Source organism: Eleutherodactylus coqui, chromosome 4, assembly GCF_035609145.1.
Source record: "Eleutherodactylus coqui strain aEleCoq1 chromosome 4, aEleCoq1.hap1, whole genome shotgun sequence".
In the NCBI taxonomy this organism is placed as follows: Eukaryota; Metazoa; Chordata; class Amphibia; order Anura; family Eleutherodactylidae; genus Eleutherodactylus; species Eleutherodactylus coqui.
Genome location: NC_089840.1, coordinates 266867490 through 266892470, shown reverse-complemented (window position 1 = coordinate 266892470; position 24981 = coordinate 266867490). Strand labels below are relative to the sequence as shown.

The following is a 24981-nucleotide window of genomic DNA, read 5'->3' as shown; positions in this document are numbered from 1 at the left end:
CCACTGCTCAGGATTGCGGAGAGTGCTGGAAACAGATAGCACTGCCAACATTGCAGTGGCCTGATTTGGTACTACAGGCACAACCACAATTGAATTCAGTGTGAACTGTGCCTGCAGTACCATGCTGGGTCACTGCAATACAGACAGTGTTATCTGCTTTCAGCATTGTCCATAGTGACAGTGAGCCTGGAGATCAGCTGATCGGCAGCGATCTCCCATGCAGCGGAACCCTGGCGATCAACATTGATGACCAATTCTGAAGACATTCAATAGGAACCTTCATTGTTTCCTTTCAGTGGATACAAATCAGTCCTGCTCATGTTCAAAGTAAATAAGGAAGGATCCCAGTGAATGACAGCAAAGAGAGATCTTGACATCCCCATAAGGAATTGATACATAAACTATATCGCAAAGTTCGTGGCAAACTGCTTTTCATTAACAGAATTTAAGGAGGCATAGATATATAAGTATTAGAGATGAGCGAGCATTGCCCTTAGTGAGTACCTGCCCGCTCGAGACTGCAGGTTCGGGTGCCGGCGCGGGGAAGCGGTGAGTAGCGGCTGTCAGCAGGAGGGAGCGGGGGGGAGAGAGGGAGAGACAGATCTCCCCTCCGTTCCGCCCCGCTCTCCCCCGCAGCCCGCGCTCGAGCGGGGAGATACTCGCTAAAGGCAATGCTCGCTCGAGCAATTGCCTTTAGCGAGTATACTCGCTCATCTCTAATAAGTATCAATAGTTTACCAAATAGTTACTGGAAGTATCCGTGCCGTGGACCGCAACAGCGTGGAAGCTACAATGAGAATCCCGTATCCATAGGTAAATATATGTTTAGGAACAGAGATACAGCGAGAAATAACATGAAAAACCTAAACTGGGAGAAACCAAAGAAGGGGGGAAAAAAGTGGGGATGGAAGGGGAGGAAAAAAAAGGGCGGGGGGGGGGGGGGGGATATTAATCAAGTCCATAAGAAACCTATGTCAAATCATGAAAGACCATCCCCTGAACCAGAGGCATAACTTGAAGCTTCTGGGCCCCGGTGAAAAATCTGTAACAGGGCCCCCAACTATAATGCTTTACTCATAGTACTGGGTTCCCCATATGGAGAAGTGAGGTCTTATGGTTCCCCTAAGGCTCCTGGGCCCGGGTGCAACCGCTCCCTCTGCACCTCCTATAGTTACGCCCTTGCCCTGAACCCAATCATGCATGGCTGGAGAAGAACAGAACAAAGACTAGTAGCACCACGTTGGAATGAAGGGGTCATAGGGGTCCTCATCAATGGCCGTCACTTCTTCCATGCAGATAATATGGTTTAACCAATCTGCAAGTTCCGATCTGGAGGGAACAGAGCATGACCTCTAATATCTTGGAATCAGAATTTTGGCAGCGCCCATAAAATGATGTAGCAACTGTCTTTTTTTGCCCTAGCTATAAGGCCTGGGAATAAAGTGAGTAAGAACCATCTATAGAGCCGGGACAACAGAGCCGCCACAAACTGCCTTATACAATTCAGCTGCCCGGCCTTACACCCTGACAAAGTTATCAAACTTCTGCGGGCGGCCGTATCCGTGGAGGGAGCGATCTGTCTCCAAATGTCTTTTCCTCCAATAACCTCTGAGTCATCTGAAATATTCGGAGATGCTGGAGGTATAATTTAAGGCGGCTGGCTCCTGTGTGCAGCTTTGGAAACTTTCCTAACTGTTACTAAGGCGGACAGCCTGACTGCACCATTGATTTCAATGCAAATCACACTGCAAGTCTTTAATTTATCCCCCTTAGTTCTCCACAATGCTCTCCATTCACGAAACCATGTTTTCCACCTCTGAGTCAGCTTTAATCGCTACAACATGTCGATGAATGTTGTCCGTCAGATCTGACACTGATGCAGGCTTGGTCCACTACAGCGCCACCTATTGGCAACTTTTTTACTGCAATTTTTGTTCATAAATGGTCAGCGCATCGTCTGAAGTGGACATTGTCTGAATTTCGACTCATCTGCAGCAGCTGACCTTTTGGGCCCCCTTAAAGCTTCAAGGCCCTGTGAGTAAAATTTGAAGTATTCGGATTATTTTCAAGCTTACCCATCATCTTCTCAGCAAAATGTTTAAAGTCGGAGTTTCCCTTTAAATTAGAACAACAGTAGAATGGTATTTAAAGTGACCCTCCGGGTCTGGAGAAACAAAGATGGCCACAGCAGCCTCTCCGACTGCATGTTGCTGTGCATTAATATGCATCTTTAGTCTAAGACAATATACCGGCTGTGATTAACCAGTGATGTCCACATGATCAGTGCCGGCCAATCAGATCAGCATGTAGTGTCTTAGACTATCAATACATACTATGCACAGTGCGCAGCAGGTAGTCAGAGAAGTGCGTTGGCCATCTTTGTTTCTCAAGACCTGGTGGGCCGCTTTAAGGGCTCTTTCACACATGCATATGTGTTTTTACGCTCTCATGTCCGCTCTGTAAATTTGCATGAATAGACAATTTTCCACAATCAAGTCCCATACTTAATTAGCGTCCACGAGCGGGTGTGACGTTTTTAGCTAAAAAATAGGTTGCACCCCGGAAAGCCTTCGCTTGGCATAAATCTTCATCATGCCTTTCAATGCCGACATCGAGGCACCTGTAAGCTTTTCACAGCGTTGGATTCTGCTCTACATGCCTTCCCCTCCCTTTTTTCCCCCAGCTCCCATAGGAGCCTATGGGAGCCGCCGTTATATATCAGGCAAAAGATAGAACCAGAACTATCTTTCTACCCACTGTATAATCGCAGGCCCGTATTTTGGTCGCGTATGTTCCGTTTTTTACAGTGCAATGTTTTTACATGCCATATATTCACCCATGTGAACGAATGCATTACATACCAATGCCTCAGATGATTACGTATATAGGTCGGGCGTGAAAACGCGGCGTATATGCGCTCATGTGAATAAGAAGCTTAACAGGGAGAAACAAAAGGTCCTACATCTGGGCAAGGAAAATGAGAAAAGCACATATAGAATGAGAGGAGCAGCACATGTGAAAAAGACTTTGGTATACTAATAGATCATAGACTGAATATGAGTCAACAATATGATCATAGAGTCATAGAATGGAAGGGACCTCCAGGGTCATCGGGTCCAACCCCCTGCTCAGTGCAGGATCACTAAATCATCCCAGACAGATGTCTGTCCAGCCTTTGTTTGAACACTTCTATTGAAGGAGAACTCACCACCTCCCGCGGCAACCTGTTCCACTCATTGATCACCCTCACTGTCTAATATCTAATCTGTGTCTCCCCCATTTTAGTTTCATCCCATTGCCTCTAGTCTTTCCTTGTACAGATGTGAATAGGGCTCATCCCTCTGCACTGTTTGAGCCCTTCAGATATTTGTAGACAGTTATTAAGTCTCCTCTCAGTCTTCTTTTTTGCAAGCTAAACATTTCCAAATCCTTTAACCTTTCCTCATAAGACATGGACACAGTATTCCAGATGAGGTCTGACTACGGAAGAGTAGAGGGGGATAATGACCTCACGTGATCTAGACTCTGTGCTTAATACATCCCAGAATTGTGTTTGCCTTTTTGGTTGCTGCATCACATTGTTGACTCATGTTCAGTCTATGATCTATTAGTATACCCAAATATTTTTCACATGTGCTGCTTAGCCCAATTCCTACCATTCTGTATGGTTTTTTTTTTCATTTTGCTTGCCCAGATGTAGGACTTTGCATTTCTCCTTGTTAAATACCATTCTGTTAGTCGCCGCCCAGTGTTCAAGCTTTTCTAGATCTTTTTAAATACTTTCTCTCTCTTCCCTAGTGTTAGCTATCCCTCCTAGCTTTGTGTTGTCTGCAAATTTGATCAGTTTCCCTCCTCCAGATCATTTATAACACTGGGCCTAGGACAGAGCCTTGTGGTACCCCACTTGTTACATTCTTCCACTTGGATGTACAGCCATTTATGACCTCTCTTTGAGTACGATCACTCAGCCAGTTCTGAATCCACCTAACAATTACCTTGTCAATCCCATATTTGGTCATTTTTTCAATAAGTATGGTATGAGATACTTTGTCAAATGCTTTACTAAAGTCAAGATATACTATATATAACGTATTTACCTGATCAACCCAGTCGGTGATTCTGTCATAGAAGGAAATTAGATTTGTCTGGCATGACTTGTTTGCTACAAACCCATGCTGGCTCTGGTTAATTACTCCATTCTCATCCAAGTACTTGCATACATGCTGTTTAATAATTTGTTCGAAGATCTTTCCCAGTATAAAAGTCAGGCTCACAGGCCTGTAGTTTCTTGGATCCACCTTCTTCCCTTTTTTGAAAATAGGGACATTTGCCCCTTTCTAGTCTTCTGGGACTTCTCCTGTCTTCCAGGAATTTTCAAAGATTATGGCGAGTGGTTCAGCAATTACCTCCGCTGCTTCCTTTAGTATCCTAGGATGTAATTCATCTGGACCTTGAGACTTGAATTCATTTAAAGGGGTTGTCCCGCGCTGAAACGTTTTTTTTTTTCTTTCAACCCCCCCCCCCCCCCCCCCCCGTTCGGCGCGAGACAACCCCGATGCAGGGACGTAAAAAAAAACCCGCTCAGCGCTTACCTTAATCCCCGCGCTCCGGTGACTTCTATACTTACCGGCTGAAGATGGCCGTCGGGATCCTCTTCCTCCGTGGACCGCAGCTCTTCTGTGCAGTCCATTGCCGATTCCAGCCTCCTGATTGGCTGGAATCGGCACGTGACGGGGCGGAGCTACACGGAGCCCCATTGAAGAAAGCAGAAGACCCGGACTGCGCAAGCGCGTCTAATTTGGCCATTCGACCATTTTAGACGGCGAAAATTAGGCGGGCTCCATGGAGACGAGGACGCCAGCAGCGGAGCAGGTAAGTAAAAAACTTTTTATAACTTCTGTATGGCTCATAATTAATGCACAATGTACATTACAAAGTGCATTATTATGGCCATACAGAAGTGTATAGACCCACTTGCTGCCGCGGGACAACCCCTTTAAATAAGCTAAGTGTTCCCTCACCATTTCTCTGCTTACAGATAGCCTGCATTATTTTATTCCCCCAATAGCACGGGGAAGATCCGTTGATGTTACATTTACTTTCTGAGAGAAAATGGATACAAAATAGGAATTTAAAAGTTCTGCCTTCTCCACATCATTCTTAACCAATTCACCATTTTCATCCTGTAAGCATCCAATAGCGTCTTTGACTTTTCTTTTGCTTTCGACTTACTCCCCAAAATCCTTTTTATTGATTTTCGTTTCTGTTACAAGCTTCAGCTTATTATTAACTTTAGCTTTTCTGACACTTGCTCTACAATTTCTGCAGACTGCATTAAGATGCAGCAGCAAAAAGGCTAACACAATTCTGGGATGTACTGAGAGAAGCATAGAGTCTAGATCACGTGAGGTCATTATCGCCCTCTACTCTTCCTTAGTCAGACCTCATCTGGAATACTGCGTCCAGTTCTGGGCACCCCACTTTAAAAAAGACAGACAAACTGGAGCAAGTTCAGGGAAGAGCTACCAAGATGGTGAGCGGTCTGCAAATCATGTCCTGTGAGGAACGGGTAAAGGATCTGGGAATGCTTAGCTTGCAAAAAAGAAGGCTGAGAGGAGACTTAAATGGAACCCGTCAGCAGGTAGGAGCACCATAAACTAAGTTATGGTGCGTTATACAGCAGGTTCTCTGGAGTCCAGGGGTATCTCTTACACTTATCCGGCTCCTCAATCCAACGTGATCACCTCCGATAGTCAGCATGGACTGTGCCGCCATACTGCTGCCTGCTCACTCCCATAGCAAGTAATGGCAGCATGCAGTCCACACTGACAGCGCTGGATCGGGGAGGCGGGTAAGTATAAGAAAGAGCAATGGGGGTCGGACACGATGGCCCCAGAGGGCCCTACCGTTCTATATGATAAGCATAAATGCACTGGATAACTTATATGTCCTTACGAGTGGCGAAATCATCAGCAAATTTACCTCATAATCCGCTGTAAACCCACTAGAATGGCGGAGATTGTGCCAAGAGCTGCAGTTGCCCCTAGCAACCAGAGCCTTCCTCTCATCCCTCACAGGAAAAGGAAATCTGCCCTCTAATTGGTTGCTATGGGCAACCTTTACAATTGGTTTTGATGAATCTCCTCCATGATGGGAGGCGCTGGGCGGCCATGTAACATTAGACACGCTCTAATCCGGCCATGTTCAAATGATTGAGCAGCTGCTCCCTCAGCAGATGGTCCATGTTACCCCGGAGCCCAGCTGTCATGGGCCTGAGGCCTACAGGCCGACGTCTGGGGAGGGGGCAGACTTCGCAGCACGCTGACCCCTGGTGGGACGCCACGTCAACTGCATGCTTTAACTCAACCACTAAATTATCAAAAACATATATTTTTTCGCCTGCAACATTACTAATAAACATCGTGTGCGGGCGCCCCCCTCTCTCCATTTCTGTATCTCTCATAGACTTGTATGGAAGAACTGTGCAAATGTTTGACCACTGCAGCTACGAACAACCCGTCTTCACCACGCATGTTCTGGAGAAGATGGTCCTTCGTACTAGCGATGGGTGGCAATCCACTTAGGGGGCTGCCAGCCATCTAATGTTTATCATCTATCCAGTTCTTAGTGCAAGAATCCCTTTAAGTATCTTAAAGGGGTTTTCTGGCACTGAACTATTGATGACCTGTCTTCAGGGTAGATGATCAATAGTTGATAGGTCGGAGTCCGCTGTTTGGTTTTCCTGCCCAATCAACTAGTTGAAGGTGAGTGCAGCGGCCTCATTTTCTGCTGTGACATCACGTTCATCAGTCACGTGGCCTGAGAGCGGTTCAGTCCCATTCAGGTGAATGTGACTGAGCTGCTATACCAGACACGGCCACTATGAAATGTATGGCACTGTGCCTAGTATGGACTAAAGTGAAATTGGAGCTGACCCGAGGGCCACTGGCACTTCAATCAACTGATCTTTGAGAATCCCAAGTGGCGGACCCCACCGATCATCTGTTTACGACCCATTCTGAGGACAGATCATCAATAGTTTAGTCCCGGAAAAGTTCTTTAAGAATGTGAAAACAATTTTTTATGAGTTATGTCACAGGAATGAAAGAAGAAGAAACATGAGCCAAGTTAAATATATTTATTGAGAAGTGTTGAAGTGCACTAAATGCCTTAAAAGGCGCTACTGATGCTAAATCTGTTTGCCAAATCTAAAATCTACTAGTAACTATTAGGAAATTATAGTACCAGTGTTTCTGGTGGTGTAGTGCGCCACACAGTTCTGCTACATGGTACATCCATCCTGATCTGCACACATGACACACACAGCTCTACTACATCCGTCCTGATTCCCACACATTGTACACACAACACATTACACACACAGCTCTACTACATGCATGCTGACCCAACACACCACACACAGCTCTACTACATCCATCCTGATTCCCACACATAGCACACACAACACATTACACACACAGCTCTACTACATGCCACACACAGTTCTATTACATCCATTGTGATTCCCACACATTACATGTACAGCACAATACTCACACAGCTCTGCTACACCCTGATTCTCACACACACACACAGCTCTGCTACATGGTACATCAATTGTGATCCCCACACATTACACACACAGCTCTACTACATCCATCTCGATTCCCACACACTACACACACACAGCACATTAAACACACAGTTCTGCTTAATGGTACATCCATTATGATCCCCACACATTACACACACAGCTCTATTACATCCATCCTGACCCTACACATCACACACAGCACATGACACACACAGCACTGCTACATCCATCTGGATCACACACAGCATGACACACACAGCTAGGCTACATCCTGATTCACTGACACACAGCTCTGCTACATCCACATCCATCCAGATTTCCACACATCACCAGACTCCTGGATACAGTGATAAGCCCCTGGTCATGTGATTCCTGACTCCACCCACACATGTGATCACATGATGATGACATGATGTCATCACAGGCCCTGGTAGCTGCTGTCGGCTTATCAAGTATACAGTACTTTCTACCAAACTGCAGAATGGCTCCTCCACAGCAGTGCTGTCACAGTAAGTCCTTCAGCCCGCCGGATCTCTATGGTGGTGGTAGGTCGGTGTCTTCTGTCAGGACCACTGAGATGTGTCTAAGATAATAACGGCTTAGTTGTATTCTCATTTTATTATTTTTGTCCTCCCCTTTTCGAAAGCCCCAACTGTGGTGTTCTTCTGTTGGTCAGGCTCTGTGTTATATATATATATATATATATATGTTGTAGGACCTTCGATGACGTCACCAGGGGCGGAGCATGAGAAGCACTCACATACTAACTGACAAATGGTCGTTAGTAGTTTGATAGTTTATGCTCGTCTCAGGCATAAATTATAGTAAATCTGATGCACCATGCGTCGGCACACCTTCTAATGCTAAGCCCTGCCCACTTTCCCAAAAAATTTTGAGACTGGAATAAATCCTCAAAAATTCATAATTTTTAGCACATCAGCCAAAATTGCGGGTTTTTTTGACTGCACAAATCTGGTGCAACCAATATAAGAAATTTCTCCCATAGTATATGTGGACGGACGGACGAACAGATAGATGTGCCAAGCTCATTTAAAGGCTTAGGCTGGCTTCACACTGGTGTGGGCGATATCAGGCCATGTTTTACAGCCCGATATCGCCCTCGCAATCCCAGGCGCGGCAGAGGATCGCGGCGTTTCTACCATTACTTTCGATGAGGCCAGTGCTGCTGCCGCCAGCCCCATGGACATCAAAAGGCGATACCGCAGAAAGATAGGACACGCTGTGATTTTTTTCCTGCATAGTATCGCATTGCACAATTTTCTCACCAGTGTGAAGGAGCCCCTAGAGTGAGGGGGAAAAAATCGAACTTCACTTGCTACAAAGTATTCTATATTCCCAGGCTTAGTGCTCAATAAATGTGACTACCGCTGCTCCTCCTGGCGATCTTGCGCGCTTTTCTTGTTACTTTCCTAATTTGATGAGAGTTGAGATAAATGACAATCTTTTTGAGTAAATGTGTCGCACATCGAGATCTTGTTTGTTGCAGTTTAGCCCACATCTACTTGCAGGGTATTTGGAGCTGTATATAACAAATAATGCCAGCTCCCGAGCGCATCACCCCCCCCCCCTCTATTAAATCCGTAAGTGTGACTGTAATCCATAATGGTTGTGTCTTGCAGATGGGAGGAGGAGTACACGGCGCGAGTGCAGCTGCAGCAGAGGCTGAACGAGATGGACGAGGTGAGGCAATCCGTTATATCATCCCGGCAGGACGCCATATACACGGTTATATCCCAGCGCTCCACCCTGTATCTCATCCGGATATACGCACCCACTCTGATCTATTGTCTGGGCCGCGTTCACACGGGCGGATTTTCTGTCCATATTCAGTCCATATTTTTTATGGACTGAAAACGGATCTATTGATTTTAATTGGCGCATTCAGACAGGCAGTTTTAACGAACATAGAAAAAAAAATGGCAGCATGTCCATATGTGGATGCCTCCACCGGGGCGCTAAAACGCCGCGTTTTTTGCTCTATGCATGAGTGACTTTAAAAAAGCATGTTGATTAAATAGGTGTCTTTCAATGGTTTCATCTGCATCTCCGACGTGCTCTCTGTTGCGATAGCAAAAAATCGCGGCATGTTTCTACAATTCCGCCTTTTTTGCCTTTTTATGCACCTGTGTTTCTTTATGAAGCCATCATTTGTTCGATTTGGGTGAAAAGAGGCACAACGACGCACTTTACAAAGCAGACACACATTTGCCGTATCGCTGTGGTTTTCGCACGCCAAAGAAATGCAAACGCCCGTGTGGAGGCACCCTTGTGGACCAAAAAGTCTACGGGGAAATAAAAAACGGTGAAAATGGACGATATATGTATACTCACTGCGTTATTACGCTGGAAGAAAGTGACATCTTGGGGCCCTCTTGTATTTTTTTAAAGGTCCTGCTGTATCGTTGTCCGTGTTACGCAGGACGCTCCCATAGATGTCTACGGCAGATGAAAAAAAGGGAGGGGGTTACCCTGGACAGCGCAGGGGACAGAGGACGGCTCACCCTAATTAGACATTCAACTGCCATTTCAAGCATTTCTTCCAGTCGTTGTTTGCGATCGGTTCAGCGTGTTTTTATGAACGGCTTCATAAGCGCCAATTACAATCGTGAGTCGAGTGTGTTCAAATTCATTCCTGCGTAAATGCGTTCCTTACGGGCGAACGCATACACGCACACATTAGTGTGAATAAGCCCTTGGAGCCGATTTCAGCTATAACTTACCCTAGTTTCTGCTATACCTGAGGCTCATTCACACGGGCGGATGTACGTTCTCACTGCAATCCTTAGGGCAAATTCAGACAAGCATGGGCGCAACAATGCTCGGCGGCACGGGGCGTAGCTGCGCCTGAGCGAGGGAATCCCTTCGCCGCCAGAGCGGGAAGATAGTTGCCGCCCGATCTTCCCCACATGATGTATCCGCTACACTCTAGGGCCGATCCTATCTTTTCTCATCTATAGATGAGTGAACGTACTCGTTAAGGGCGATTTCGCACTCGAGCACCGCTTTTTTCAAGTAACTGACTACTCGGGCGAAAAGATTCGGGGGGGCGCCAGGGGGCGGCGTGGTGGAGCGGGAGGTAGCAGTGGGGAACAGGGGGAGCTCTCCCCCCCCCCCCCCACTCCCCTCTGCAGCAACCCCCCGCTCACCCCCAGCGCCCCCCGAATCTTTTCGCCTGAGTAGTCAGTTCATGTGCAAAAAAAACCCACAAGAAGGTCCCATAGTTTTTTCCTGCCGTCATGTGTAAACACGCAGTAAACACGTATGTATCATGTATTCCCCGCATGTCTACACGATCCCAATGACTTTAATGGGTACGTTCAGTCTGTAGTATAGGACATGCTGCCATTTCTGTCACCTGTGTAAAATCCGTGCATAAAAGACTCATTCCGGAATACTCAAATCAACGGGGTTTAAGAAGTTGCAAGACGCCCAAAACTCGCGCGAATATGGACTCCATTTTTTTTTATGGAGTCATACATATCAGCGATGTTTTCCTTCACAGCAATATATGTTTCCGCGTTCATCGTTGCGCATCACCCATTGTTCTCAGTGGGACAGTCAAACACATCGCATGCCGTACAATCTGCACGCGAATGCGATGTGATGTGTCCCATTGAAATCAATGGGAAACACCTGCCCATCCTCCGACGCGCGTGAAGCAAGTCAGCCGTTTTTGCACAAAATTGGCACACTGACAAGCGTGATACGGGGCCGGGTTTCTTAGCCCGATACGCTCTCGCCCGTGTGAATGTAGCCTCATCGAGTAGATGTCCGAAAATCCAGAATGTTATAATTTGACAAATCCAAAAGTCCGATACAGAACTGCCAAAGTGGAATGAAAAACCTGTTTTTCACATACTTTTAATGGTGGTCGTCCAAGATTAGGAATAGGGATTTTTATGATGAGATTATATAATTTGGGCCCCTGTAAACGTGACATGGGGGGGGGGGGGATATGGACGTTCACTGTAGTCACATACGAATTGTCGAGTGGGATTAGTGATGTCATAAGTCATGTGATACAATGAAGGATATGGACGTTCACTGTAGTCACATACGAATTGTCGAGTGCGGTTAGTGATGTCATAAGTCATGTGATACAATGAAGGACCATCATTCTGCTTCTCAAGGGTAAACAATAGGAGGTATATTGCGAACACTTTTTTTCATGCCGTCCCTCACAGATAGATTAGATTAGAACATGTTCCAGTTGACACACTAATTAGATGTGATGTGACCTAGATATTTGGCAGTCAGATCAGCCTCGGCCTCGGGGCTCCACGTTCTCTCATTGCATTTATTTCCACAGAGTTAAGTAGAAAACATGAAATATATCAAACGGCTTCACTCCCATCTGTGTTGTACAATACCGGCTGGCCCCTTTAATTCGCTCCGTTCTGTCCCGGGCTTAAGGTAGGAGAAGGTAGCTTCTTCCTCCCTCACTGATGATGTCATTGGACCTCACTGCCCACCTGAAAAAATATATCAAGTCTATATATAGTGTAAGGTGACCTGATTTTTCCAGGGTCAAAGCAGGACAGAGGGGTGCGGTCAGGGGCGGGGCTTATCATGGCGTATGATTTTACCTCCATCGTTATAAAAAATACAGGGCCGTTTCAAAATAAGACAGGGAGGAACGCCCCGTGGTTATTTCCTAGCTGGAGCAGTGGATGGGCTATGGATGTACACTTGTGGCACCGTATAGGCCTACTCTCTAATTCTGGTTATGATTGTATGTTGTCTCACAGCGAGGGATATGTCAAATATATATCATGAAAAAGTGGATGTTCTTCCTTTTGATGCGGTGCGTTGAGCGTCGGCAGACGATGGACCCGCAGTAGTAGTTGCCAAGAGCTCATACCTCATTGAAGAATGGATGTTCCTTAGAAGAGTAGGGCGCTGTAGAACTCGGTAAAGCTTATTGCAGGACTTGTCAGCAGAATTACATTTTCCCATAAGCCTGGCTTTCAATGTTTCTCTCTTCAGTTGAATCTTCTCGCTTGTCCACGTAACATCGATGGCCGAATATACTCTTTGTCAAGCTGCATTAGTTCCCGGAAGCTCCAAGAGTTGTTGAACTTGGTTGACCGGCACGACATGTTCATGGAGGAAGGTTTCCAACCATCACGCCTCTAGATTTGCTTCGATTCGATTCTTTCTGAAGTTAGAAACCGCCTGACATTGGCCAATCCCATCCAATTCTTCACTATCGTTGAGCGCAATGTTTTGAAATGTTGATCCTAGTAGCTGGAGACTTCTCTCAACACCGTCCCATGAAGGCGCCACTTCCAACGCAGCCCATCCAAAAAAGTTATGTCCGATTTGATCTCTGCTCAAGATATTCCACACGTGTCATGAACATGGCATATTATCATTGACACGGGTATAACTGAGTTGTTCCCTGCTGTAGCTTACCCATTACCAACCAAAATATATTCATCCCCTCCCACACCGCCCGATTAACGACAACACACTTCTTTTCTTTGGAGAATTTTGGCCACAACAGCCACTTTATTACAGGCGACATTACATCAAATTAACCCCCAAATAACCATCAACATTAATACGAGGGAAGGTCCTTGGAGCCCTGACATCTGTCATCTCCCCAATTTAACCAAATACACACATATATATCCAAAAAATGCCTCCAGCCACATTCCAACCGACTCGGAGACCCACCAGCCTTTTTCCAGACTAGACCACACCACCATTTTCGCAGGAACTACCCCCTGTCAGAGCCAAGAGGCGATAGACCCAATACCAACCATCAATAAACCGAGGGGGAAGGTGGTTATCCACCCCCTGCCTACCCCCAACCAATTATTTGTGACCAACTCCAAGGACACCCCCAATACCCCTACCCGCAGCTGCCATGACAATGATCAACTCCCCCAACCCATCTTCTTTCTTGACCCTATAGGTCCAAAAAGGGCTGGAGGGTGGTACTTTCTTGTACTCTTCTTGCTCTGCTCTTCACTAACTATTCTTCATGCACTTTCTCCGCTCCTCCTTTTCCTTGCACCAACTCTGCTTTTCCTCTCTTGTTAACCCCTTATGTCCCCACTTCCCTGTTAACCCTGTCATGTCTGGCCTCCACCCACGGCCCTGCAGGCCTAGATACGGCCCGTACTCGCAACACTATTTTTGTGAATCAGCCTGTTTGAGCTGATTTATTTGCATGCGTACCTTGTTTACAATTAACCTATCATCACTTCTATTCTTACATTTTGGACCAAACCAACAAGAGCTAACGATACCTCAAGTACTGTCGCAGTTTGTTGCTCCATCCCCAGGACTGCGCTCTGAAATATCGCATCTTACATTTTACTCTTCAACGTTACAATTGGGCTTTACTCTCTCTTACGGGAGTCTCAATATAAAATTGAAATCCATGTTCTGTGGCCCCCAGGAGCCGTGCGCCATACCATTGTGTAGCACAACCAAGCCTTCCTATTCAGGTACGCTGTTGTTATTTCATATAGGACACCAATAGTGACATATAGCGCTGGATCCGGCTTTGTGGCTGCATCCTATATATACACATAATGGGCAGAGAGGATGTAGACATTGATGCAGTTGGTGATTTGGATCCATGACAAGACACCCGCGTTCCCACTCTTCACCCTTACTTCCCCATAAGGAGGTGAATATGCAGTTTGTGGCCCCCAGAATAGTCACCGACTGACAGAAGGAACTGTAACGTAGTCAGGAAGGGTTATCAACTGGAAGCTGCATGCCAAAGGATGAGACAGAGGAGTGATCAGGCGATGGGCCGGGGTCAGTACCAGGGGAAGAACAACTGGTACCAGAGAACAGAGGAAGATGAGAGCGGACTCCAGAAACAAGAGAAGTTATGAAGCCAAATTTGGTGTAAAAAGTAGCAACTTTTGGTACTAGACATGCTTGCGCTAAAAATTGCAGCTTTTTGAATTCACGTCAACGTCAGCTATTTATAAAAAAAAAAAAATGTAAAATGGGTGTGGCTTGATGGGAGGAGGCGTGGTTTTACACCAGAAAATGACATTAACTATATCAGAAATCCACTCCAACTCCCAGCTGCTGTAGATTTCTATGTTGGTGCGTGGATGTGCCTCATGTATGAGATACAGGGATAATATTGGGACTGGCGTTTGAAGCAGCGGTCTAATATATGCCCCCCACTCAGTAGTGCAGCCTCAGGGCCTCAACATCCAGAAGCAACCAGTGAGTGGAGTGGAAACGCATTCTACTCTACATGTCGTATATGGCGGCATTATTTAGGTTCTACGTGGCGGCATTATGCTACTATGTGGACGCAGTGTGAGAGCATTATATAGCCACTGTATTGTAGCTAGGCCTCGGTTTACACGTTTTTGGATGCATCAGGACCTCTAACAGAAGGCTGTGCATAGGCCACTGTAAAGGCGTACCGTGGCACACGTTGCCCGTAGGCTTCTGTAATAGGATGGACTAAACAGTTTTCACTTTTTATGCACACTAAAGGGCTTTTACATTTCTTCGCAGTTTTCGCAGCTTGTAATATAGTATAATTCTGTAGTGATACAAAGTAATAACCTGAACACAAGTGTCGGTCTGCCTCACAGTGGCCATCACTGGTACTGCATTGTTCTTGAAGCAGAACTGTGGCTGTATTTTCATGCAATCGATTATGTATTTTACGACTATTAATGACAGCATGTTACTATTGGAGTGGGAAATAATCCCCTCCGACTATATGATGGCGCGGTCTACGGGTGAGGGCTGACATGATGGAAATACATGGGACATTGGGTGAACTATCTAGCTACACTTATTAGTAACCACATCTGCTCTCTCCATGCAGGAGGCACAGGAGTCGGCACTTTACCAGGAAGAACTGGCGATGAAGGTCAAGCAGCTCAAAGCCGAACTAGTTGTCTTCAAGGGGTTAATGAGCAATGTGAGTATCTGGTATCATCAAGTATATTATATATAAGGTACACATATAATATATTTAATTTACGCGCTTTTGACTATATCTATTTTGGGTTTTTTCTTGTAAGTGCAATGTAATGCAAATGTAAAAATATCTGTTTAAGAAATGGAAACCATCAGTAAGTAGGCTATCTGCTGCTGTTGGAGCTTATGGTTGCTTTGCTATGTGAATATCTAGGACATCTAGACTTTTTTAAGACAGCCAATGAGTGTTCATGTTTATAAACTGAGCACAGGGAAGGGGAGGGGGTAGAGGGATTATTGAAGGTGTTATTGAGATTAATGCCGACCCTAGATTAGGTGGCACCCTGTGCGGAATTATTTTGTCACCCTCCACTCCATAAGAAAAAAGCTATATATATATTGCACTGCTTGTGCAGAAAGCAGCAAGATAACAGCACACCCACACCAGAACAGCTCAGTTAATAAACACTGTACCAGAACCAAGCTCACATAATAAATACGGCCCCAGAACAAATCTCATAACATAAATACAGCCCCAGAATCAAGCTCAGTACCTAAACGCAGCACCAGAACCAAACTCCTAACATAAATACAGCAGGAACTAACCTCAGTATTATAGTATGTAAGTCCAAAAAAGACACCTGTTCATCCAGTTCAGCCTATTAACCCCCAATGTTGATCCAGAGGAGGACAAAAAAAACCATAAGGTAGAAGCCAATTTTCCACATTTAAGGGAAAAATAATTCCTTCCTGACTCCAAACTGGAAAACAGAATAATCCCCGCATCACCGACCCTTCTGAAGTTATTAATGATTATAACATATACCGTAATATTCTATCGCTCAAGAAAGGCATCCAGATCCACTTGTACTTTTGTAGTGTGTTCAAATCACCACATCCTCAGGCAGAGGGTTCCACAGTCTCACTGCTCTTACAGCAAAGAACCCCCTTCTATGTCTGTGTGGAAACCTTCTTTCCTCTAGACGTAGAGAGCGCCCCCTCGTTACAGTCATAGTCCTGGGTATAAACAGATCATGGGAGAGATCTCTGTATAGTATCCTAGTATATTATACATAGTTATTAGGTCGCTTCTCAGCCATCTTTTTTCTAAACTAAATAATCCCAATTTTGATAGCCTCTCTGGGTATTGTAGTCCGCCCCGTTCCATTTATTATATTAGTTGCCCGCCTTTGTACCCGCTGATATGTCCTTCTTGAATACTGGTGTCCAAAACTGTCCACAATATTCCATGTGTGATCTGACCAGTGACTTGTAAAGAGGAAGAACAATGTTCTCATCATGCGCCCCTAGACCTCCCCTGATGCACCCCATGCTCCTATTTGCCTTGGCAGCAGCTGCCTGACACTGGTTGCTCCAGCTTACAGTTAACTAAAATCCCCAAGTCCTTTTCCATGTCAGTGTTCCCCACTGGTTTCCCATTTAGTATGTAATGGTGACATGTATTTCCTCTGCCCATGTGCAGAACCGCACATTTATCAGTGTTAAACCTCATAGACACAATACCACAACCAAGCTTGGTACATAAATACTGCCCTAGAACCAAGCTTATAACATAAATAAAGCACAAGCCAACCTCAATACATAGATACATTACCAGAACAAAGCTCATAACATAAATACAGCACCAGAACCAAGCTCACATAATAAATACAGCCTCAGACCTAATCCCATAACATAAATACAATACCAGAACCAAGCTCATAACATAAATACTGCGGGAACCATCCTCAATCCATAGATACAATACGAGAATCAAGCTCATAACATAATACAGCCCCCAAACTAATCTCAGTACCTAAATACAGTCAATGGGCTGACAGAAGCCTTAGAACATCAGAGGGCAGAAGACACAGCCAGGAAGATGATACATGTAGCTACACAGAGGAAGAGGGCAGATCTAAGCCGCCAGCCTACATCCGCATGGTTTCCACACTGTGTTGCCGCACGGGTCACACACAGCTTAGGCCAGTCTTGATTGAAACCCCCAGCCTTGGTTTAGCAGGACACCATCATGGACTCCACATACTAACTGTAGACACATAACAATGAGATGCTTCAAATGTGCCTCATCGGTGTCCATGTAATTCTGGCGATTTTGCAAAGAACTGAACGAAAAGTGATTGATGCCATAGAGATGTTATGTAAATAAATACCATTCCCTTCCTAGAATCTGACCGACCTCGACACTAAGATCCAGGAGAAGGCCATGCGGGTAGATATGGACATCTGCCGGCGTATTGACATCACTGCCAAGCTGTGCGATGTGGCTCAGCAGCGTAGCTGCGAGGATATGATCAACATGCTGCAGGTTGGAGCGCAATGCTGACATGTCTCTTTAAATGTTCATTATCGTGTCAGAGCCTTGGGGGGGGGGGGGTTATCCTCTTAAAGGAGACTATGGCGCCACTTCTGGTAGCCTGTAAATTCATCTATGCCAGGTCTGATTGGTTGTTGTGGATCTTCATTAAAATCGTCATGGAAGCAAAACTTTACAAAAAGAAAGAAACACAAATTTCTTATAGCACCATCTTATACTGCTACTGACATATTATGTAGTAGTAAGCTAGGGGAACCGCTCTGGACATGTACTCACATTGCTACCATTGACTTCAGAAAGCTGTATAAATCTGTATGCAGTGAGCTCCCCCTAGTGGTGGTTGCAGAAGATGAGAATTTTAGATTTTGATTCTATGAGAATGTTAAGGGGTGCGCTAGGTTTATGGAGGGCACTGTGCTGGCTGTACTGTTAATTAAAGGCAGCTTATGGGGGGGGCTGTGCTCGCTCTGCATCTGAAGTCCTTATATCGATTGAACTTGTATAGTGATTGTCTCTTTCCATCCTTTCCCAGACTGTCCACCTCTCTCCTATGAAGGTTCTGGGAAGAAGAAAAGAGAGGAAACCTGCCACTGATGATGAGACCTCTGCATGCGAGAGCGAGAGTGCAAGAGGAGGAGATGAAGACGAGAGTACAGCTCTGAGTATCAACGAGGAGATGCAGAAGATGCTCAACCAGCTGTACGTCACTTACCTTCCTGGTAGAAGTGCACAAAGCTTTATCATGAACTTTGGGTTCTCCATTGGTTGCAAAACTACAACTCCCAGCATCCTTGCATTTGTCAAGGTGGGCATACTGGGAGTTGTAGTCTTGTAACACTTGAAGAATTACAGGGTGATGACTGCTACTAAAGGAGGTACAAATGTAGCAGTCACAATCAGACTCTTCGGAGGTCCATGGTTCCCTGGTGTTACATAAGAGAACAGCAGCACTATAAAGCAGGAAAAAAGGGAGCTCACTGACTTACCATCCCCTATACATATCGCACATGGTAATGTCTCCTATTACATAATGGAGCCAGGCATAGAAGTAAAGTATGTAGCACTCCTCTAGGACGCACCTTCCAAAGTTATTGTGATTCCATTTAGCAAGTTGAGTACTTGGGGGCGCTGTTGCATTAGTTGTATGGAGATTATTTGGCACTTGAAATGGTAGAAACTGGTACTGCATGTGTGAAACAATTATGGGAATTTTGGAAGAAGAATCGAACAGAAGCAGCAGATGTAACACATGTGTAAGATGCATAACCAGTATAATCTACTTCTCAGCCCCTTTAGTATCACCTCTACCAATATCTTCCTTCTGCAGGCGAGACTATGATTTTGAGGATGACTGTGATAGCCTGGCCTGGGAGGAGACGGAGGAAACATTATTATTATGGGAGGATTTCTCTGGATATGCAATGTCTGGCGTCGACAACCAAGGAGAGGTAATACTTCGGCTTCCCTGTAGGGGGCACTGAAATGTGAGAGTTCAATACATAGCAGCTCTTCATTATAACATAATCACCAAGGAAACATTTGTGAATCCACTGCTGTCTTTAATCACAGAGATCTTCATATTTTACATTATATACACACACTGTCCTACCAAAAGTAATTGGACCCCTAAGCAAGAATCAAAACTAGTAATTGTTTCCACATGGTAATACTTAGAGGCCCTAGTGACACTGGATACTCTCTGGGGCATACTTTCTACTAATGTCTGATAAACTTCAGCTGGTATTTCCCTCCATTCACCCTACAAATGTATAGCAAGTTCTCTCAAAGGAGATGGACCATGTTCATATATCCTGACTCGATGTTCCAGTTCATCCCAAAGATGGTCAGTAGGGTTCAAGTCAGGACTCTGTGCAGGCCAGTCGTGGAACATCCATATTCCCATAGCAATGTAAAACAGTGTTGGATGTGTGACAAGGCGCGTTGTCTTGTTGGAAGTATGGCCGACCATTCCCAGAGTATTACCACATTGTCGGCAGCACATTATTGTCTAGAATGTCAGGGTACACCTCCATGTTCATGGTTCCTGTCACTATAACCAATGAACTGAGACCATGCCACATAAAACATCCTCAGAGCATATCGGAAACTCCACTGTACTTAACTGTTGGCACAACACAGTCTGGTAGAAGGTGTTCCCCATCATCCTCCACACCCAGGTATGTCCATCTGATTTGAAGATGGAGTAATGTGATTTCTCACTCCATAGAATGTTCTTCCATTATTTAACTGTCCAATGACGACACTTCTCGCACCAGTGTAGAGGGACCAACGCATCTTCTTTGAGAAAACTTGCCAGACATTTGCAGGATGAATGGAGGGAAATAGCAGCTGAAGTATATCCGACGTTAGTAGAAAGTATGCCATGGAGAGTATCCAATGGCATAAGGGCCAAAAGTGCTCTACTAAGTATTTATACTACTTTAAATTCTTGCTCAGGTGTCTAATTACTTTTGGTAGGATAGTGTATACTGGAAAAATTGGGCCTGGGTCATAAAGGGGTTTTCAGGATTAGAAAAAAATATTTTGTTCATAGAAATAGCACCATTCATGTGCCTGTGACCATGTCTGGAATTGAAGCGCAGCCTCATTCAAAAGAATGTTGCCATAAAGATGAATGGCGCTATTTTTGGAAAAACAGTTGACCCTTTTTTATGTAGGTCAAGGGTTACGCTGACATTGGCACTAATGAGACCCACTGAACCATTAGCATTTGTTGGCATCCAATCAAAATTCAGGAAAATGTCCTGGGACTGATTGATTAGTTGATTTTCAAGACCATGGGTCAATGTGACGTCCTAAGCCATACACATTTCTTCTCTTTCTCAGAACCAGGACGACAGTCTAGAAGAAGTTATAAAAGACACAGAATCTCTCTTCAAGAGTCGGGAGAAGGAATACCAGGAAACCATAGGCCAGATAGAGGTGAGATGGGTGTAGAACCTAGCAAGAAGGTGGTGTGGATGATCAATGGACTTGTAGACTAAGGCTGTCCTCTTTTTCAGCTGGAATTGGCGACAGCAAAAGACGACATGACCCGGCACCTTCATGAATACATGGAAATGTGCAGCATGAAGAGAGGACTGGATGTACAGATGGAGACGTGCCGGAGATTAATCAACCAGTCAGAGGATAGGTAAGTAGGCCACCATCCAAACCAAGGATGTTTTTCTCTGCTGTAAATTTAGACACTCCCGATGTGTGGAGCATGAGACCTTCCTATTGTGGTGGCTCTAAAGGCGACTTCATGGAGCTATCACATAGGGTAAGATAGTAGCAATGGGATAGCTAGGAGGAAGTGGGCATAACTAGGATTGGATATTGGTGGAGAAGATGGAACAACTAGGAGGAACTGGGCATTGATGTTACAAGACCCAGGACATGAGGAGGACTGGATATTGGTGGAGAAGATGAGTCAACAAGGACAATGACATTATGAGGAACTGGACATGAGGAGGACTGGATATCGGTGGAGAAGATGGGAGAGCTAGGAAGGAGTGAACATTAACGCTATTGGACAATGGACATGAGGAGTACTGGATACAGGTGTAGGAGAGGGGACAACTAGGACGAACTGGACACTAATATTAGGAGAAACTGGACATGAGTAGTACTGGATATTGGTGGAGAAGATGAGACAACAAGGACACTGACATTATGAGGAACTGGACATGAGGAGGACTGGATATCGGTGGAGAAGATGGGACAGCTAGGAAGAAGTGAACATTAACGCTATTGGACAATGGACATGAGGAGTACTGGATACAGGTGTAGAAGAGGGGACAACCAGGACGAACTGGACCCTAATATTAGGAGAAACTGGACATGAGTAGAACTGGATATTGGTGGAGAAGATGAGACAGCAAGGACAATGACATTATGAGGAACTGGACATGAGGAGGACTGGATATCGGTGGAGAAGATGGGACAGCTAGGAAGGACTAAACATTAACGCTATTGGACAATGGACATGAGGAGTACTGGATACAGGTGGAGGAGAGAAGACAGCTAGGAGGAACTTGGACATTGACGTTATGAGAGAATGGACATGAGGAGAACTGGATATTTGTGGAGGAATTGATATTGGTGCAGGAGATGGGACAACAAAGAGGAAGTGGACATTTACATTATGAAAGACTGGACAGGAGGAGGACTCAATATTTGTGGAGGAATGGATATTGGTGCAGAAGGTGGGAGAGGTAAAAGGAAGTGGACACTAATGGTACAAGAAACGACATGAAAAGGATTGGATATTGGTGGAGAAGTTGGGACAACTAGGAAGAACTGAACACAAATGTTATGAGGTGTAGAGTGTTAAAGCAGCAAAAATGCACACCTAAGCTCTCACTCATGACCTGAAGGTTGCGAGTTCAATCCTTGCTTGGTTCAGGTAGCCAGCATTAAGTTAACTCAGCCTTCCATAAAATGAGTACTCAGCTTGGTGGTGGGGAAATAAATTACCTGAAAGCGCTGCGGAATAAGTTGGCGCTATACAAATAACAAGATTGACATGGGGTATAGTAGACAATAATATACAAACTTGAATATGAAGAAACAGAGGCATAGCATGAAGATCCAAGTCCTAGGCTCAAAAGCCTAGTAGCTAGTCCCACCACCTCAGAGGAAATATAGTCATTGCACCAAATGTGGTGACTTCATGCTGCATAGGACAGTGGTTGGCAAAACACCACCCACCTCCCATCATGTCGGGATTACCAGTATAGGATTTCTGCACAACATAAAAGTATAGTAGGCTTCTATAACACTAATGTAGGGGAAAAAGCTAAATAAAGCGGAATTTCGCGTGGCCGCTAATCCCAGGATTAGCCAGCTACGTGGACAAGATTTGTCCAAAATCTTGTCTACACGGGGCGGTAAAGCCGGGCAGATCCAGAACTGCAGTGCGGAATTGACAGCCGCAGCATGTCAATTCTTTTTTTTTTTCCGCTGCGCCTCACTCCTCTCTATGGGGAGAGAAAGCCGCAGCGGAATGCCAGCAGCTGAGCTGCTCCAAAACCAGTGGCGAAATGCAGCAGATTTTGAAGCTGCGGCTCTCCCGTGGAATTCTCACATTTTTTCGGTGCGACCGAACTGCGAGAATTCCGCCAGGAATCTGCTCCGTATGAACCCAGCCATAGAGATATGTAATACTAATACACCTCTATATATGCAGATAACATATTTTGTTCTCTTCATCAGGTCTCCACCTCCAAGTAGTGAATCTGTCTGTAACGAAGACCCTGAAGATTCCGACCGTGACCCTCCATCGTCAGACAGCTCGGCCAGATGATAAATGCCTCACCTGTCATCCCACACCTGCCACCACTGCCTCGGGAAAAACGACTCTGGATGTATATATGTTACCTAACTAGTAACAACGCTTGGTACATAGGGGGCAATCCTTCAACATGCTAGTGAGACTCTGGGTGTATAAAGGGTGCAACACTGGTCATACCCCATGTTTGGGGGTGCAATGCTGCCAGGTCTATATATATAGGTGTGATGCTTTATCCTATGCTGGTTGAGTATAGCTGCTATACTGTCTGTAGATACCGTCTCTATAGGTGTGAGTACTAGGCATGAATTTTCTTTCTTCTCCTGGGATGAATACTGGGAACGTTCAAGCGTCACAAGCCAACAATTGATGATCATCACCCACCATCCAATGCCTGGAGGCAATGTGTATATAAGAGACTGATGTTGGGTACATATAGAAGCGCAATGCACTCTAAACCTACTAATGTTTCTATAGAAGCTGTAGGGTCTTCGGTACACCTTGTGGTCATCTCATGTATATTTGCTGCACTCGGGGTTCACATAAATAAGGAGAATGTTGTATGGGCTTTATGGGTCCATGGAGCCTGGTAGATGTGTACAGATGAAGCATGTGTGTATATATCCTCTATATATACGGTCACAGAGCTTTCTATATAAATTATGTACATATACAGATCTATATCTAAGAAAGTCTTGACGGATCACTATTTTCTAAGAAAAAAAATCTATATTATAAAGCAGGAGACACCGAACCCTCTGGTAGGGAATGTAAAATACGGAGAAGACAGCCTGAATGTGCTATACGGACCGCAGGTTACGTATATTAGGAACCAATGCAACGAGGTCACGTGTGTAACATGAAACGAGTGAGTTGGGATTAGGGTCATGTGCGATCATGTGATATCGCGGCCATGTATATGCCATGTAATGATGTGTGAGCGAGGTCATGGCTGAAAAAAAAGTGTAATAAAAATTCAATGAGTTAGAAACAACTTCTCGCATGTGATGTGGACGTCATTTCTTACACAATCATCCCAAATCTCAACTTAAAGGTAAGGTTATCGTCATACTTGGCTATTTTTCAGAACTAGAATCAAGGAGATTCTGATAAGTGCAACGCACATCCCCAACCTAGGGCAGCTGAATCACAAATACTGCATAGACCCCTTCATTACACCTCAAAATTAGTACAAACCCAATAAATAAATACAGACCTAAACTTGCTAAACTAATACAGCCCTCAGACCAGACCCCCGAGACCAATAGGTAGGGTAAAGCCCCCTGGTGCAAACACTGAGTCATGACTGCCTCCTTGTTTTCCTGGCACACTGTTTTTGTAGGGTGGTTTGCCATTGCCTTCCCCCATCGTCTTTTACTCCCCAGCAAGCTGGGTGCTCATTTTACCAACCCCGGAAGGATGAGTCAATGTTGAGCCACCTACCTGAACCACGCAAGGATTGAACCCACAACCTTTAGGTCATGAGTGAGAACTTAGGACTGCATTTCTGTTGCCTTAACACTCTGCCCCACATGGGGCTCTAAACTAATAGACCCCAGAGCAAATATAGCCCTCAGACCAGACACCCTAAACAGACCCAGACCAGACCCCATAAACAAATACAGACCCCAAACCAGGTTGCAAAATACAGACCCCAGACCATACTACAGAATAAATACAAACCCCAAACCAGACTCCCTAAATAATTACAGTCCCCAGGCCAGACTGCAAAATACAGATACCAGACCCCCTAAATAGAGACCTCCAGATAAGACCCCCTAGATAACTACAGACACCAGAACCCCTAAACAAATACAA

The 24981-nt window shown here is 45.1% G+C and overlaps 1 protein-coding gene across 1 annotated transcript in view; it reads left to right on the top strand.

Moving 5' to 3' along the window:
- Positions 1-24157, top strand: part of IFFO1 (intermediate filament family orphan 1) — a 30545-nt gene extending 6388 nt beyond the window's left edge. The window contains exons 2-9 of the mRNA XM_066601291.1: positions 9235-9295; positions 15438-15533; positions 17721-17861; positions 18403-18569; positions 19198-19318; positions 20718-20813; positions 20894-21024; positions 23088-24157. Coding sequence (XP_066457388.1) covers positions 9235-9295; positions 15438-15533; positions 17721-17861; positions 18403-18569; positions 19198-19318; positions 20718-20813; positions 20894-21024; positions 23088-23178 — 904 coding nt within the window. The 3' untranslated portion in view covers positions 23179-24157. The remainder of the gene's footprint in view (positions 1-9234; positions 9296-15437; positions 15534-17720; positions 17862-18402; positions 18570-19197; positions 19319-20717; positions 20814-20893; positions 21025-23087) is intronic.
- The last annotated feature ends 824 nt before the right edge of the window (positions 24158-24981 follow it).